General features: G+C 47.8%; 1 protein-coding gene across 1 annotated transcript in view; it reads right to left on the reverse strand.

The window, feature by feature from the left end:
- Nucleotides 1-9,265, reverse strand: part of MMS22L (MMS22 like, DNA repair protein) — a 45,800-nt gene extending 36,535 nt beyond the window's left edge. The window contains 9 exon segments of the mRNA XM_064170115.1: nt 267-380; nt 2,392-2,522; nt 3,913-4,006; nt 4,294-4,471; nt 4,551-4,638; nt 5,270-5,322; nt 6,287-6,412; nt 7,789-7,976; nt 9,094-9,265. Of these exon segments, the coding sequence (XP_064026185.1) occupies nt 267-380; nt 2,392-2,522; nt 3,913-4,006; nt 4,294-4,471; nt 4,551-4,638; nt 5,270-5,322; nt 6,287-6,412; nt 7,789-7,967 (963 nt within the window). The 5' untranslated portion in view covers nt 7,968-7,976; nt 9,094-9,265.
- Between the last annotated feature and the right edge of the window lie 3,785 nt (nt 9,266-13,050).

Raw genomic sequence — 13,050 nt, forward strand, 5'->3', positions numbered from 1 at the left:
TTTCCCAGCCTCACAACTGCTGTCACTAAGGACTGAATAGCTCTCAGTACAAAGACCCCTAGGTCACAACCAAACAGGACACTGCCAACCTAGATTCAGGACTTGCTGCACACCCATAATAGCAGCCTAAAGCACCACAGCTGGCCTGCACTCCTCCTACAGCAGGTATGAAGCCAAATGACACCATCAGCTGTGTGCCCTGCTGCACTTATGGCACTCTGGAACGCTTGGTGACCATGGCACATGTAGCAGCCCTCATGCAGTACCTCAGGGGCAGACCCTCTGCTTCTGTGATCCAGCAGCTGAATAAGTAAAACCCATAACTCTTTAACGCAGGTACAGGGATAGTGGTGACCAGTAAGAGCCTCGGAAGGTCTCACCTGAAAGAGAACATGCAATGTAATTATTCAGAAGCTTGGGGCTTTTGTAGTTAAACAGCATGGCTGCAGCTGCACACTGCAAAATGTGTTATTGCCTCAGCACCCAAAGTGTCTGCCACATAATGGAAATGGTTTCCTGATCTTACCTAAGTTACAGGTTGTGCTATTTCTTAGTTTCCTCTGAGCCACATGCAAACATTTTTTGATCAAATGATAATGGAATTCTGAGGCCTAAGTGTAAAGGAATTGCAACAAACACAGATTCCTTCTCTGGTGGGAAGGGAAGGAGAAAATGATTGATTAGGTATTCTTGATGTTCTTGCAAGGACAAGAAAAAGATCTCAGATGATTTAACAGCTAATATTGCTGTTATTTTTTACTACAAAATCCTTAACGACTAAGCATAGTGCTAGCAGAACAGACTGCTGTTGGCAGGAGAATGTTAATGTTCCCACAACACCACAGAGTCTGCTTTGCTCAGCTTCCTGCCAGGCATTCCTCTAACATGCCACAAATGGCATAGCTCCAGCCACGCACATCATTTGATTACTGCTCCATACTTAACTGAACTCATTCAGACTGATGCATTTCAAATGCAAAGCAGTCTTCTCATGATTCATCTTTCAGTTCTACATTCCCTGAACTGTGGAACAAAATAAGCAAGGCAGTGAGAGGAAGTGCTAAACACATAAAAGTCCTCTGCAGGCTTTCATGTTTTGAAGCCCCACCAGTGGCATATTTGAAACAACCACAGCACAGACAAAACTGTACTGGTGCTGTTTTAGGACCCAGGAATCCACTGACCTGCATTCAGAGGTGGTAAAACAGTCAGAAAACCTTTACTTAAACAGCGTAATTCAGTAGATTTTATCTTCAGCAAGGACGCAATGGCAGAAATGTAGAAAGAAAGAGGGAAGACAAAGCAGCTCATACTGGGTTTGTCTTCAAATGAGGACACTCCAAATCTCAGTGATCAACATACACTTCTCTAGAGCAAACACAGGGTACTGGGCACCTAGAGAGATTGATTCATCTCTTTCACTGCAGGAAAAAGAACAGTTGCTATCCTTCTCTGACAATAAAACACCAGAGGTAACACCAAACCAGGCAACACCTACGATCTGATGAGATGAATCCATGCCCTTCCTGATCTGATACCTAAAATTCCTGAATTTGGAAACCTAATGGTGTAAATTAAAAAAAATCACATCACCAACAGCTGAAGAGACATGATCCAACTCAAGTGCAAGCTCCACTTCAGAAAGGAATCTCAAAGAGAACAAGCTGCAGCTGTGCAGTCCAAGCCTAGCTGAGTAGAAAGCCTTGGCAGAACAACTTCTGTCTTTGCAACATGGCTCAGTGCAAGGGGCACAAATCTGTCCTTTGAACATCTGACATGTCAAAGCCTAACACACAGCAGGATGGTCAAGAGACATTCAAATCTTCCATTCTCACCTATTTACCCTTTGGCAGGGGAAGAGGTTGCAGCACTTTGATAACGTACCAGAGGTATCAGAGCTCTCTGCAGGGATCCCCTTCAGTGACCCCATGTTAGCACAGCCATGCACATCTCTCCCAAAAAGAGGGAGCAATGCAACCATAACCTGAAAGGTGCTGTTCTGTTGGTGTCCAGCCAGCTTAATGCCACAGTTGCAGTGACTCTCTTTTTGTTCCTGCTGAGTTTGAAAAGCTGCTTTTTGCATCCACAGCTCTAAACCTCTCAGACTGTGCCACGTTTGGCACGGAACCTGAGGGACTGAGCTCAAGCAATGTGGCACTCACTCCTGCTCTGCACACAGCGCATTTCAACAGTGCTCCCTCACTCAGCTGCCAGATGGTCATGAATAAATAACACAATTTGAGCTCCTAACAAATAACACTCTTTAAAACATGGAGACAGGAATCCATACAGCACATTTAAAACGTAACAGCAAGAAGTCATCTGTACATTGGTGCAGCATCCCACTGGTACAGCTCCCAACAGCTGACTACCCATGTCCTGGAGAGTTACCTTCGTGTACTTGTTGATGGACAAGTTTATTAAGTCTGCTACGAGATTTGCACAGTGTGATTCAAATAAACTGGTGCTGGTTAGGTTCTCTCCAGTCAGATTTATGAAGTGGTTGGCATACACAACTTGTCCTGAAACACAGAAGAAAAGGAGACCCAGTCAGTCCCAGGCTTGCCTGTGAGAACACAAGACACGGCTTTAGCTTCTGTTCTGTATATTTCAGAACTGGTTTGCTGAGCTGTCTGTATTTTAGTTTACAAACTCATGTGGGGAAGTTCATCCATTCTAAGTCCAATCCAGTCCACAGTCACACTGAAGTCTGGTGTTATTCTGGCTGACAGTAAAACAGTTTGGCACTTCGCAGCCTTGCACTGGCAGAATCTTTGTGGTGGAATAAAGAGTTATTTATCCGCAGGTCCCACTTCAGCACATGCCTGTGTGCACGTTCTGAAATCCTGACATGTTTTGCAGATATGCAAGTTGATGACAAACAGTTCTGGAGAGGTCTAACACTTCCCTTTGGATGTGTTGATGTAAAAAGCTGGCCTGATCAAACTCCAACTTGAGCATTTGTAGACTTGAGTAGAGACAAAATGGCAAAGTTAAGTGTCTGTAAGATCTTATCCCATGAGCTTTTCAACAGTACAACTGTCCTGGTAAAAGTGGAACAGAAGAGATGTAGAACAAGCCTAAATTCTGTTCTGGGAAACACAGGGTGCAGTGCTGAACCATCCTGTCCCTAGTCTCAGCAGTATCAAGTTTTGCCTCAGCACACTTCAGAGAATGAGCTGAGACCCTGAGAAATTCTCCAGGGCACAGAAGAGAGGAGCAGACAACCTGCTAGAGACACAGCTGCGCTGCCTGGTTCATCCTGCTGCCCCAAAGCTTGGGCCTGCTCTTCAGACAGACTGCTGCTCCATTACTCAGAGTTCATCTGGAAATACACACAGAACTCCAGACAGTGAACTGCCTCCAGCAGCTCTCCTCGCCTTCCTCCAAACAGAAAAACTCAAGGTGTTACTTTGCTCTTTCCTTGCTGCATTTCCACATGCCACTTTGTCTGAGGCCCCTTCCTCTGCCCAGAATTTCCTCAGTGCCAAAAGTGAGTAACAACATAAGTTCTCTCTTCCAAGGTTGTTTTGTTCTGCCCTCTTCTTGGACATTTGTCCTACACTGTTCTCATCGACTTGGTGCTCACCTCTATGCAGGAGTGATCTCTGAGGATGGACTTTGACGTCCCAGCCCAAAGATGAAGGTCATTAATATCTGTGCTGTTACTAAATATCTAGGGAACTGTAAGCACCAGTTGAGAACAAATCTTCTGTCTCAGTTAGTTTTGGCAGAACAAATGCCCAGCGCTGTCACTTGAGCTACATGGGTCACAAGGAGCCTTCCCTCCCCAGATGTGAGTTCATCCCATCAAACACCAGAAGCAGGAAGTGTTTCTGGACCGATTAAGATGAGAAGTCTGGGCAAGTCACAGGTACAAGAGTAAGGTCAAGAAAAATCCTGCATACTTACTCATCATCTTTTCACCGAGTACACAAAGAATTTCCAGCACCAGCCAGTTGATATCCAGATGGAGGTGCAGCAAATGCCATGATGGGGGAAAGACCTGTGATTAGAAACACATGCAGGGATTTATTCCCAGCATTGCTTTAGCAAGTTCTGGATGCTCTGCTGCTGAAGATGGGCAGACGCTTGGCCTGCAGTGACCATTGCGGATAGCTTGGACAAAACACAGTCTAACAGACAAGGGGAAAGAAAGCAAACAGAAAACCTTCATGGCCATTAACTGTGCCTTGTAGAGCATTTTAGCCTGGAGAAAGATTAACTCTTATTTAGCCCAAATTTAATATATACTGTTACACCAAAAAAATGAAAATCATATGAGACAGCAACCTTTGCCTGATGTTGGATAGTAAATGCTGCCAGGACATTATTAGGGAGCTCACAGAGGTGACCCATGTGCATGGTCAAAGCATGAAGCTCTTCCACCAATGCCGATGGTAGCTGTGCTTCCAGTTCTTCATATGGATGAAGCATTCCTTCATTTTCCACTCTAGAGGGTTCCAGATACCTGGGCACACAGACATACAATGAGAGCAGGGGTCAGAGGCAGCCACAGAAGCTTAGTACAGGAGATGCTCAGCCCTCACCTGAAGATGAAAACCTTCACATACTGCAGGAACTCGGTGCACTGCCTCCTGATGGTCTCTGCTTCAGCGTGCAAGCTGGCAGCTTGACCTGCAGTGAGAGAGACCAGCAGCTGCAGCAGCTCTTCCCCACTGTGACTCAGAGCATCTGCATCCTCCACAGCAAGCTCATCAGGCTCTTTTCTGAGGGCAGCTGGTGGCAAACAGCCCCTCCAAATGCCCTGCTTAAACTGGGGTCTTAGAGAGTGGCACCAGGGTGCTTATCTAGGATACCTCACATCACACTGCCTGCTCGTGCTGAACAGACACCTCTACCACTGGTCTGCTGTAAAGTAGAAAGCCTGACACTTGTTATTTCACTGGCTTGTTTGACAAGAGAACTAAGCAAATGCTGAAGTTCAAGAGAAAAAGAGGTACAGAACAGTTCCTTGGCGTCCTTAAATGGCAAAGAACAACAGAGAGAAGCAAAGAACAACCACCACCCACCACTATGACAGGCAAGTCTGGTTCCAAAATGGCTCAGTATTTCCACACTGGCTGTCATCCTTCGGTTGCCTACATTTGCAGCCTCCTGCAGGTCTGTGCTGATTATAAGCTACTGTGCAGAACACTCCATCAGTCCTTGCTCAGCACTCAAAGCAGGAGTGATCTGTGAGCGCTCACTGCTCTAACAAAAGCACTCAGATACCCTCCCAATGAAATATTCAAAGCTGCCAACTTACCAAAATCAGATGAACTCATTCGTACCAGGTCTTCCAGTCTGTGTATCTGCTGCCTAATGAAAGAAACACAAAGGTTTATGGTATTCACATAGCTAACAGTTGTGTAACTACATCTTAGAAAGGTAAACAGCAACAATTACAGTAAAAGGATAAACTGTCTCCAGAAAAGTTATAACTCAGTTCAGTTCTGGATGGCAGAGGCAGCCTTTTCCAAGAAGCTGCTAACTGCCACTGCAATTAAAAATGACAAAAAGCCCTAAGATAGGTAACTGCTCAGCAACATTCTACAAGAATTGTTGTTTTCAAGTGGTCTTCAAGTAGTCTCCAGCGGTCATACCCTAAAGGGATGGAAGAATTCGCTTCAATCAAAGCAGTGATGGAATATATCAGAGATATTTGTGGAATCACACAAAAGCTGCTCTCCCATCCTCTCTGGATGTGCTGTACATCCTGAGGATTATCAGCAGCAAAGAGGATTATTGGTGATCTGTGTATTGGCACTGACCAGATTAAACATCTACACTGAATTAGTCAAACACTGAGCAACTGTATCTGAAGAGATTGCTCAAGCTATCCTAATCCAAACAATTGAGGAAAATGCTGCATCCAGCACTTACAGCATTTGATTTTTAACCTCCACTTTATGCACAAAAAAAGACTTCAAAATCTTCAAAAGACAACTTTAATTCTATGCATAGCACAATCTCATCCAAGGAAATCTTAGAGTTTACTCATATATTCTGCAGCTGCAGCCTTCTGAATTCATCCCCCACTCTGCTGTAATAACTACACTTCCAGTTCTCCTCTGGTGACGGCTAAGATGTGAACCACACTGCTTAAAAACTTAGCATGACCTTGCAGAGCATTAAAAATCTGTGACAACTTACTTCTTCCTGTAATTTGGTCTGCGTCTTCACCATCACCTGCTGGAGTGTGCAACACAGCAGCACCTTTTTGGCTGCACTGCACAGTCCACAGTGTTTTCAGATGCTATAAAATACACTGACACTGGCATACCTAAGCATTCCAAAGAGAAATCCACAGGATTCAACCAAAGCCATTTCAGTCACCCACTGGAAGCCAAACATTTCCACTACATCTTCTTCATAGTCATTTGGAGAAGGATCCAGTCTCAGCAAAACCCTGTGAAACAGAGCCAACAATGTTCATATCTCCCCAGGAGTGAACCTAGAGAACTCCGCAGCTATAGCTGGTTATGCACCACTGAGAGCTGCTCACAGCTGAGAAGGAGCAGTGCTCTCCAGTTATACCTTTTACAGCAATATAATATAGAGTACATAAACCATGACAACACTACCCTCAAGAGCATAAAGTATATTTTTAAGACAAATAAAAATTTACCAGCTACCACCCTGAAGCATCCTCATGCTCACGGAGGGGCCGAGTGTGCTGGTTTGAGGCTAACTGGAATACTTTAATGAAAGAAATTAGATCATTGGTTGTAAAAAGGAAATAATCATTCGTTGGTTTGCTGAGTGGGATAAAAACCCAGTGTCAACAATTTGTGCCACTCTGGTCTGTGACCCTGGATCTGTTTGCTTCCTCACTCTGTTCTAATCTCCTTTCTACTGATCTTGGCTAACAGAAAACAATGTAAGCTGTGCTGCTTGTTTTGTTTGCCTGCCTGGGAAAGTAGAGGGAGAACGAGAGGGGGTAGCTTTGTGCCCTTCTGGGCAGCTTTGTCTGTGAGGGAGTTTGGATTTCTGTATTATTTCTGATTTGTATATAATTGTAAATATCTTGTGTCCATATGCTTGTAAATTTTGCCTTGCTGTAAATATAGCTCCAGCTTACTGCCAGGCCATCTGAGCTGGTCTGGTAACTTCCAATAGTGGGGAGGGAAAGTTCCTAACCCACCACACTGAGAGAGAACCTTCAGCAGAAGAGTTTGCTACCTTAGAGAACACGCTGCAGTTCCAAAAGGTGCCTTTGGAATCTGTCTCAGTGTGCATTAGGTGACAAATAACTAACGGTAGAGCACACATCAGCTCCTCTATATACACTTAATGGCTTTTCTATAGAGAATTTCAGGCAGGTGATCTGACGAGAGTCACAGAATGTGACTTCATTGTTGTGCCTTAAACTGACACTAGGCTGTGATTGCTCTTTGCTCTGACTCCGCTAAAAACAAACTCATAACTCCCTGATGCAAACCAGTCACCTGTACAGGTGGTCAGAATGTTGCAAGCTACACAAATGCTGTAGAACAAAGGCATTAAAGCTAATTATTGCAGCATTTCCCCAGTTCTGGAATGTTCTAACACTGCAAACCTCTTGCAGCATCCTAGAGCTCACAAAGCTAGGAACTGGAGCTAGAGCATGTTCAAAGCAGTGCATAAACGCAATAACCCTTCCCACTTTGGTGGGCCACTAAGCGCATCTCAGGATCATGATGGATGAAGGAAAAATGGATTAGGAAACTGCCAGGATTTAGAGGAACCAAAGGTCCATGGGAAGAGCATCTTAGAACGGTAACTGTAACTGAAGAAAAAACATACCTCTTAAGAGACCCACTTGCTAAATAAGACTCTGCAGAAAAGCTTCTCCCTCCACTTTGGCTGTCAAAAGCACAGGAGAAACAAGGTGTCTTTGAGTTCTCATTCTCCACTTCCATTGCCATCTCCAAGCTGTCAGTGAGAAATGAGGGTGTCGAGGAAGCCACGAAACCATCATCCATTGTTGCCACCTGACCCAGGAGACAGACACATGAATTAAACCCTTTAGTGTCCCTTCAGATAAATCCCATGGCTACAGCTCTCCATAACTTCCCAGCTCAAGAGGACATAGCTCTGACCACACAACCTGAGGCGCCACTAAGAAAGACAACCGCGGTCTCATGCCCTGCCATACAGTTCATCTTCTTCCTTCACAACCTGCTCAGAGAGGCACAGCAGTGAAAAGCTGCTGCTGAACAAAACTGACTAGTCAGAAGGGTAGACTAGGCTAGGGTAAAATGAGAGGCTGAAATACATTATACAGGGGAGCTGCTTTCTGCAACACCTCATTCAGAGCCCAGAGGAGCTGTGCTATGAAAACACACCATGCGTGCCAGGCCTCCAGCTGCCTGTGACTTTTAAGGCAACGTTTCAGATCAGAATCCTACACTAAGAAGCAGCAAATACACCCCCCGTGATAACTCTGGAACCCCGAGCTGTCAGGTTTTACAGCTCAGAAAATGACTGTGTGGCTGAACTCAGCACAGCTCAAGTTAAAAGCTTCTAGTACAAATGTCTGACTTCCCAGGAGCCTGAAAAAAAGAAAAACAAAAGCAAAGGAGAGTAAGATGATGCCCCAAAGCAGTGCACTGTATGTTCAGCATCAGTGAACCACTATTTTATACAGCACACTGAAAGCACAGACCTAGGGAACTGGTGCCACAAAGGTCTGCAACAATAGCAATCAACTCTGAATTACGCTTCACCTTCACTGTTGGCAGTTTTTGACTGGCCAAAAAGTGCTCTTGCACAAGCAGTTGACACCATGGCTAGAGGACAGTAGCAAGGAAGGTTTGACAGAAGAACCCGCTCCTAGTGAAAAGGGAAGTTTCTGCCCTCCTCTCCCCGCTTCCTCCCGCGGCTGCAGGCTGTGCAGCAGCAGCGCAGCTCCCCGGCCACAGCATGGCTCCGATGGCACAGGCCAGCGCAGCTCACAGCGCTGCTGGCACGGCGCAGACAGCACTTAGAGATGCCCCGGGACAGAACTTCCCACGGCAACCCCCTTCCGTTTCGGACACCAAACCGCGCCACGCCGTGGGGAACACCGGCGAAAAGCACACAACTCGAGTGGGTTTTGCGCTTGCCTACCGCACCCCTGACCCAGCACCACAGAGATCCCAGGGAAGACGCAGCCCGCGGGTGCCAGCGCCGCTTCGTCCCTCCCGAAGCCGCTCTCTCCGGGCAACTGATCAGGCCCCTCACACCGCGGCCTGAGGGCCCGGGCGCGGGCAGCAGCAGCGGTGATTCCCGCGGGGGACGCTCCCCTTCCGCGCGTCCCGCGCCCGCCGCCAGCCCCGCACCGCGCAGGCGCCGCGGAGCCCATTGGCCGCCGCCGCCCGTCCCTCCTCCCCGGCCAGCTCCGTGTCCCCGCCCCGGGCAGCGCACGCCCACTGCCACCGCTGGGGGCACGGTCTGCGGCCGGGGGTCGGGCTGGGCAGGGCCGGCTCAGTTGCGTGGCCGCTGTGGGGCGGCTTCTGGCCCCATTCTGCCGGTGCATGAAGCCGGCGCTCGGAGGAGCTCCTGTAGGGCTCCTACTGAGCGCAGGCCCAGCCGCGCTCCCTGCCCTGTAAGCTGCCTCCCTGCTGCCGGACGCGGGCTGCTCCGCTTTCACAGGATCACAGGATGTCAGGGGCTGGAAGGGACCCAAGGAGATCATCCAGTCCACCCCCCCTGCCAGGGCAGGACAATCCTATCTATCACAGATCATTATCACTCCCTCACAGACAATTAAAGCTGCCCAGAAGGGCTCAAAGCTGCCCTCTCTCTCCCTCCCTCTACCTTCCCCGGCCCCCTCTTACCGCCGCTGTGGCGGCAGTTGCTGGTTTGCCTGTGCCGAACGTACTGCTTAAGGTCCCCTGCGTGGATTTTCGGGCGGCTTCACGGCCAGCCGTGTGCCGCCAACCTCCCCCTCCCCCAGCACTCGCATCCCGCCCCGGTGCCCCCTTCAGTGCCCTCTGCTCTCACTGCTGCCCCGGGCTCCCCGGCGTGACCAGCTACCACGCGTGGGCCCCGTCAGCTCCCGCCCTAACGCCACCACCATGTCACCGTTAGTAACTACCCCGGCCGCAGTGCTGCTCGCTTGTCCTCCCCAGCTGCCTGCCGCCTTCTTTTTGTTCCTTCTCACTGGCCCGTACCTGAGCCACATCTTCCTCCTCCTTGCCTCCCAAGTTCACTCATCCCCATGCTCCCCCCATGGTATGGGGCGGGAGGTCCCGATGTTTGCTGGTGCCCCACAGGCCACGACCGAAGCTGCCCGTGCCTGCCAGGGGCTGCTCCCGTCTCCGGGCATGACCCGTTCCCATGCAGCGCGGAGCTGGTGTGCGGTGCTCGGGAGCCCAGGCTGCGCGCTGCTCTCTGCCCGCGCCGGAACATCCTCGCTGAGCGTGACAGGCACCAGAGAAGAGGGGCCAGGTCCTAACCCTGTGCTGCCATAAGACAGCGTAAAATGCACGCCCTGTACCTAGCAGTTTCTGGGACATGTGAAAAATTACTGCGTTGTTCTGGCTTGCCTTGGTTTGTTTTGTTTTCAGAACGAATGCTTTCACAGTTCTGCCTGGATTTGGGATGTAAATTAGCAGCAGCGCACAAAACTTTCATTTTCAACAAGAAAGTTGCTATTAAAAGTTTTGCTGTTGCTGCCACAGCTTGCCATGAAGACTCTCCTGTGATTACAAATGCTTCATTTGCTCCCGTGTCTGTACGGATCCCTCATTTGCTTCCCTAAATTCCCGTCGAATTAAAAACCCCAGTACATCACGGTTAAATAAAACTGTACCCGGGATAACCCTGATTTCCATATGCAGATTTATCTGCACTGACAGCCTCCTCTCCCTCTCCCAGCCTGTTTCCTCTCTCCCTCCCTCTCTCCCTCTTTCTCTTCCTCTCTTTTTGTCTCTCTTATGTCTATTGCATTATGCCTGAATAATTTTCAGCCTCTTTTTTTTTTCTCCTCTCCTCTCGCACGCACATGCTGAAATAACGAGACAAAGATGCAAGGTGGTGGCTGCAGTCCCTGTCTCCAGGACAAAACCAAGACAGCTCCTGACGGCAATGCCACCTTGCCTTTTTTAATTTTTTACCCCTTTTTCTCTTTTTTCCCCCCACTCATGCTTGGTGATTAAACTTCCCCAGGATGGGCAAAGAAAAGGAACTGGAAATGAAATAGGGATGAGGAAAAATCCCATTGCAGCAGCTGCAGTCAGTGGTGTCTGCTGCCAGATGTGCTGAAGCTCCTGGGGTCCTTGACACTAAAAGGCAGTATTAAAATATTTGGAGACAAAAGCTGCCTCCTCAGTGATCTTTATTTAACGTGGCAGCAGGCGCCTCCGGGGGGAGAATCGGTGTGCTGGATGGTGAACTGGACTTTGCTCCTTTCTGGGATGAAAGGAGGTTATCTATCCCATGCCAAGAGGGAGCTGAGGTAAGAGAGCTGATCCAGCTCCTGCTTTTTCTTAGTCTATTTCCTAAGCATCTTCTCTGGAGCAGCCCTCTGTATCCGTGGATGTGTTTCTGTGTTTGTATCTTTGTGTGTTTGCTTTCAGGGCGGTGAGTGGTAATGTTTTGGTTTCTTTCTCTCTTCACATCAGCCCAGAGAAAGTTAATTCACAATAGATACTCAGAGCTCGTTGGGAAGGGTCCTTTTGTGGCTGGTGTGGGGTTTTTAATGTTTTTGTTTCCAGAGCAGCCTTTAGCAGTGACATCACCTTCCACTGCTGCTAATAAAGCTGATTTGCAAAGTCTTTAAAAAAAAAATACCCCAGTAACTTTGTGATAAGAAATCATGCTGGGGATTCACAGGCTCTGTTTTTTGGCTGCACTTGACAACCCTGGAAGTCTTCTTCAAGCTATAGGGATATTTTTTATTATTATTATTTCTAGCACAGAAGCAATGAATGCTGCATAATTAAGTACAGTATTTAATTTGGCTGTTGTGAGGCAAAAGAATAAGGTAATAATTTTTATTGTACTAATCAGACTCAAGATGTTCTCTGTGTTAATTGGGTTAAAAAAATTGCAGTACTTATTAGAAATTCTAATTTCACAATGCAGCACTGACAATAAGCTCAGCCAGTGAATTATTCAGATCTTTAATTTGCTCTCTTAATGACAGTGTTCTGTAATCAGAGTGCAGAGACCGCTTCCTATGCATTATGTATGATGTTCAGGACTTAAATGCAGGACATTATGAAGCCTCTCAGTGACTCAGTAATTAGTTTTCCACAAGACAGGGCACAGATATTCACAGATAAAAGTGTACAGTTAGGATCCTGTTGAGGTGGTGGCAGGGAAGTTCAGACCTGCAGCTGTCCGTTCAGGAGCAGGAGGAGGAAGGAAACTTCCAAACTGGCTGCCACGGTGAGTAGCTGCCACTGGCCCAAGAGGGCAAACTGGGGGGCACTGCACTTGGGAACCCTCTTGGTGACAACTTTACTGGTCGGAGGGTGGAGGGGGAGCTGTGTTTGCCACTTTGTAGAGGCTGTGACAGGGCAATCATGCGACGCCATGAGAGAGCCACCACCTGTAGGGAAGGGGAGATGCGTGGTGGAGGGTTTGATCTCCCAGTGCAGGTGCCTGTGCCAGAGTGCAGGGATCTGAGTGGGAGCTGCTGGGTGTGTGCAGGAACTCTGGAACACCTGATGTTGCTGCTGTACCTGCTCCAGCTGTACCTGCTCCAGCTGTCCTGCTCTTTACTCTGCCCATGTTTTACTGAACATCTTACTTTCCTGACAGCTCAGTTCTCACCGTCCAAAAGGTGACTCAGAAAGTAGGTTTATTCTCTTTCCCTTGGATCATTTACCTGATGCTACCTCAGGTGATTTAAATGCAGACCAGTTATGTAACTTCTCTACTTCTGTAGGCTGATGCTGCTGCTAGGAGAATGAATCAAGGTGGAAAGTGGTGCTTTTTCCATAGTTCCAGACTGGCAGCTGTACATGTGTCCTGCATTCTCTCAGGAGACAAAATATCTGACTGGAGAGGGCTATTCATTCATTTTGTATTAACTCTAAAGACTACTCTGAAGTTCTTGTGCACTTTCTACAGGGT

Source organism: Pogoniulus pusillus, chromosome 33, assembly GCF_015220805.1.
Source record: "Pogoniulus pusillus isolate bPogPus1 chromosome 33, bPogPus1.pri, whole genome shotgun sequence".
Classification (NCBI taxonomy): domain Eukaryota; kingdom Metazoa; phylum Chordata; class Aves; order Piciformes; family Lybiidae; genus Pogoniulus; species Pogoniulus pusillus.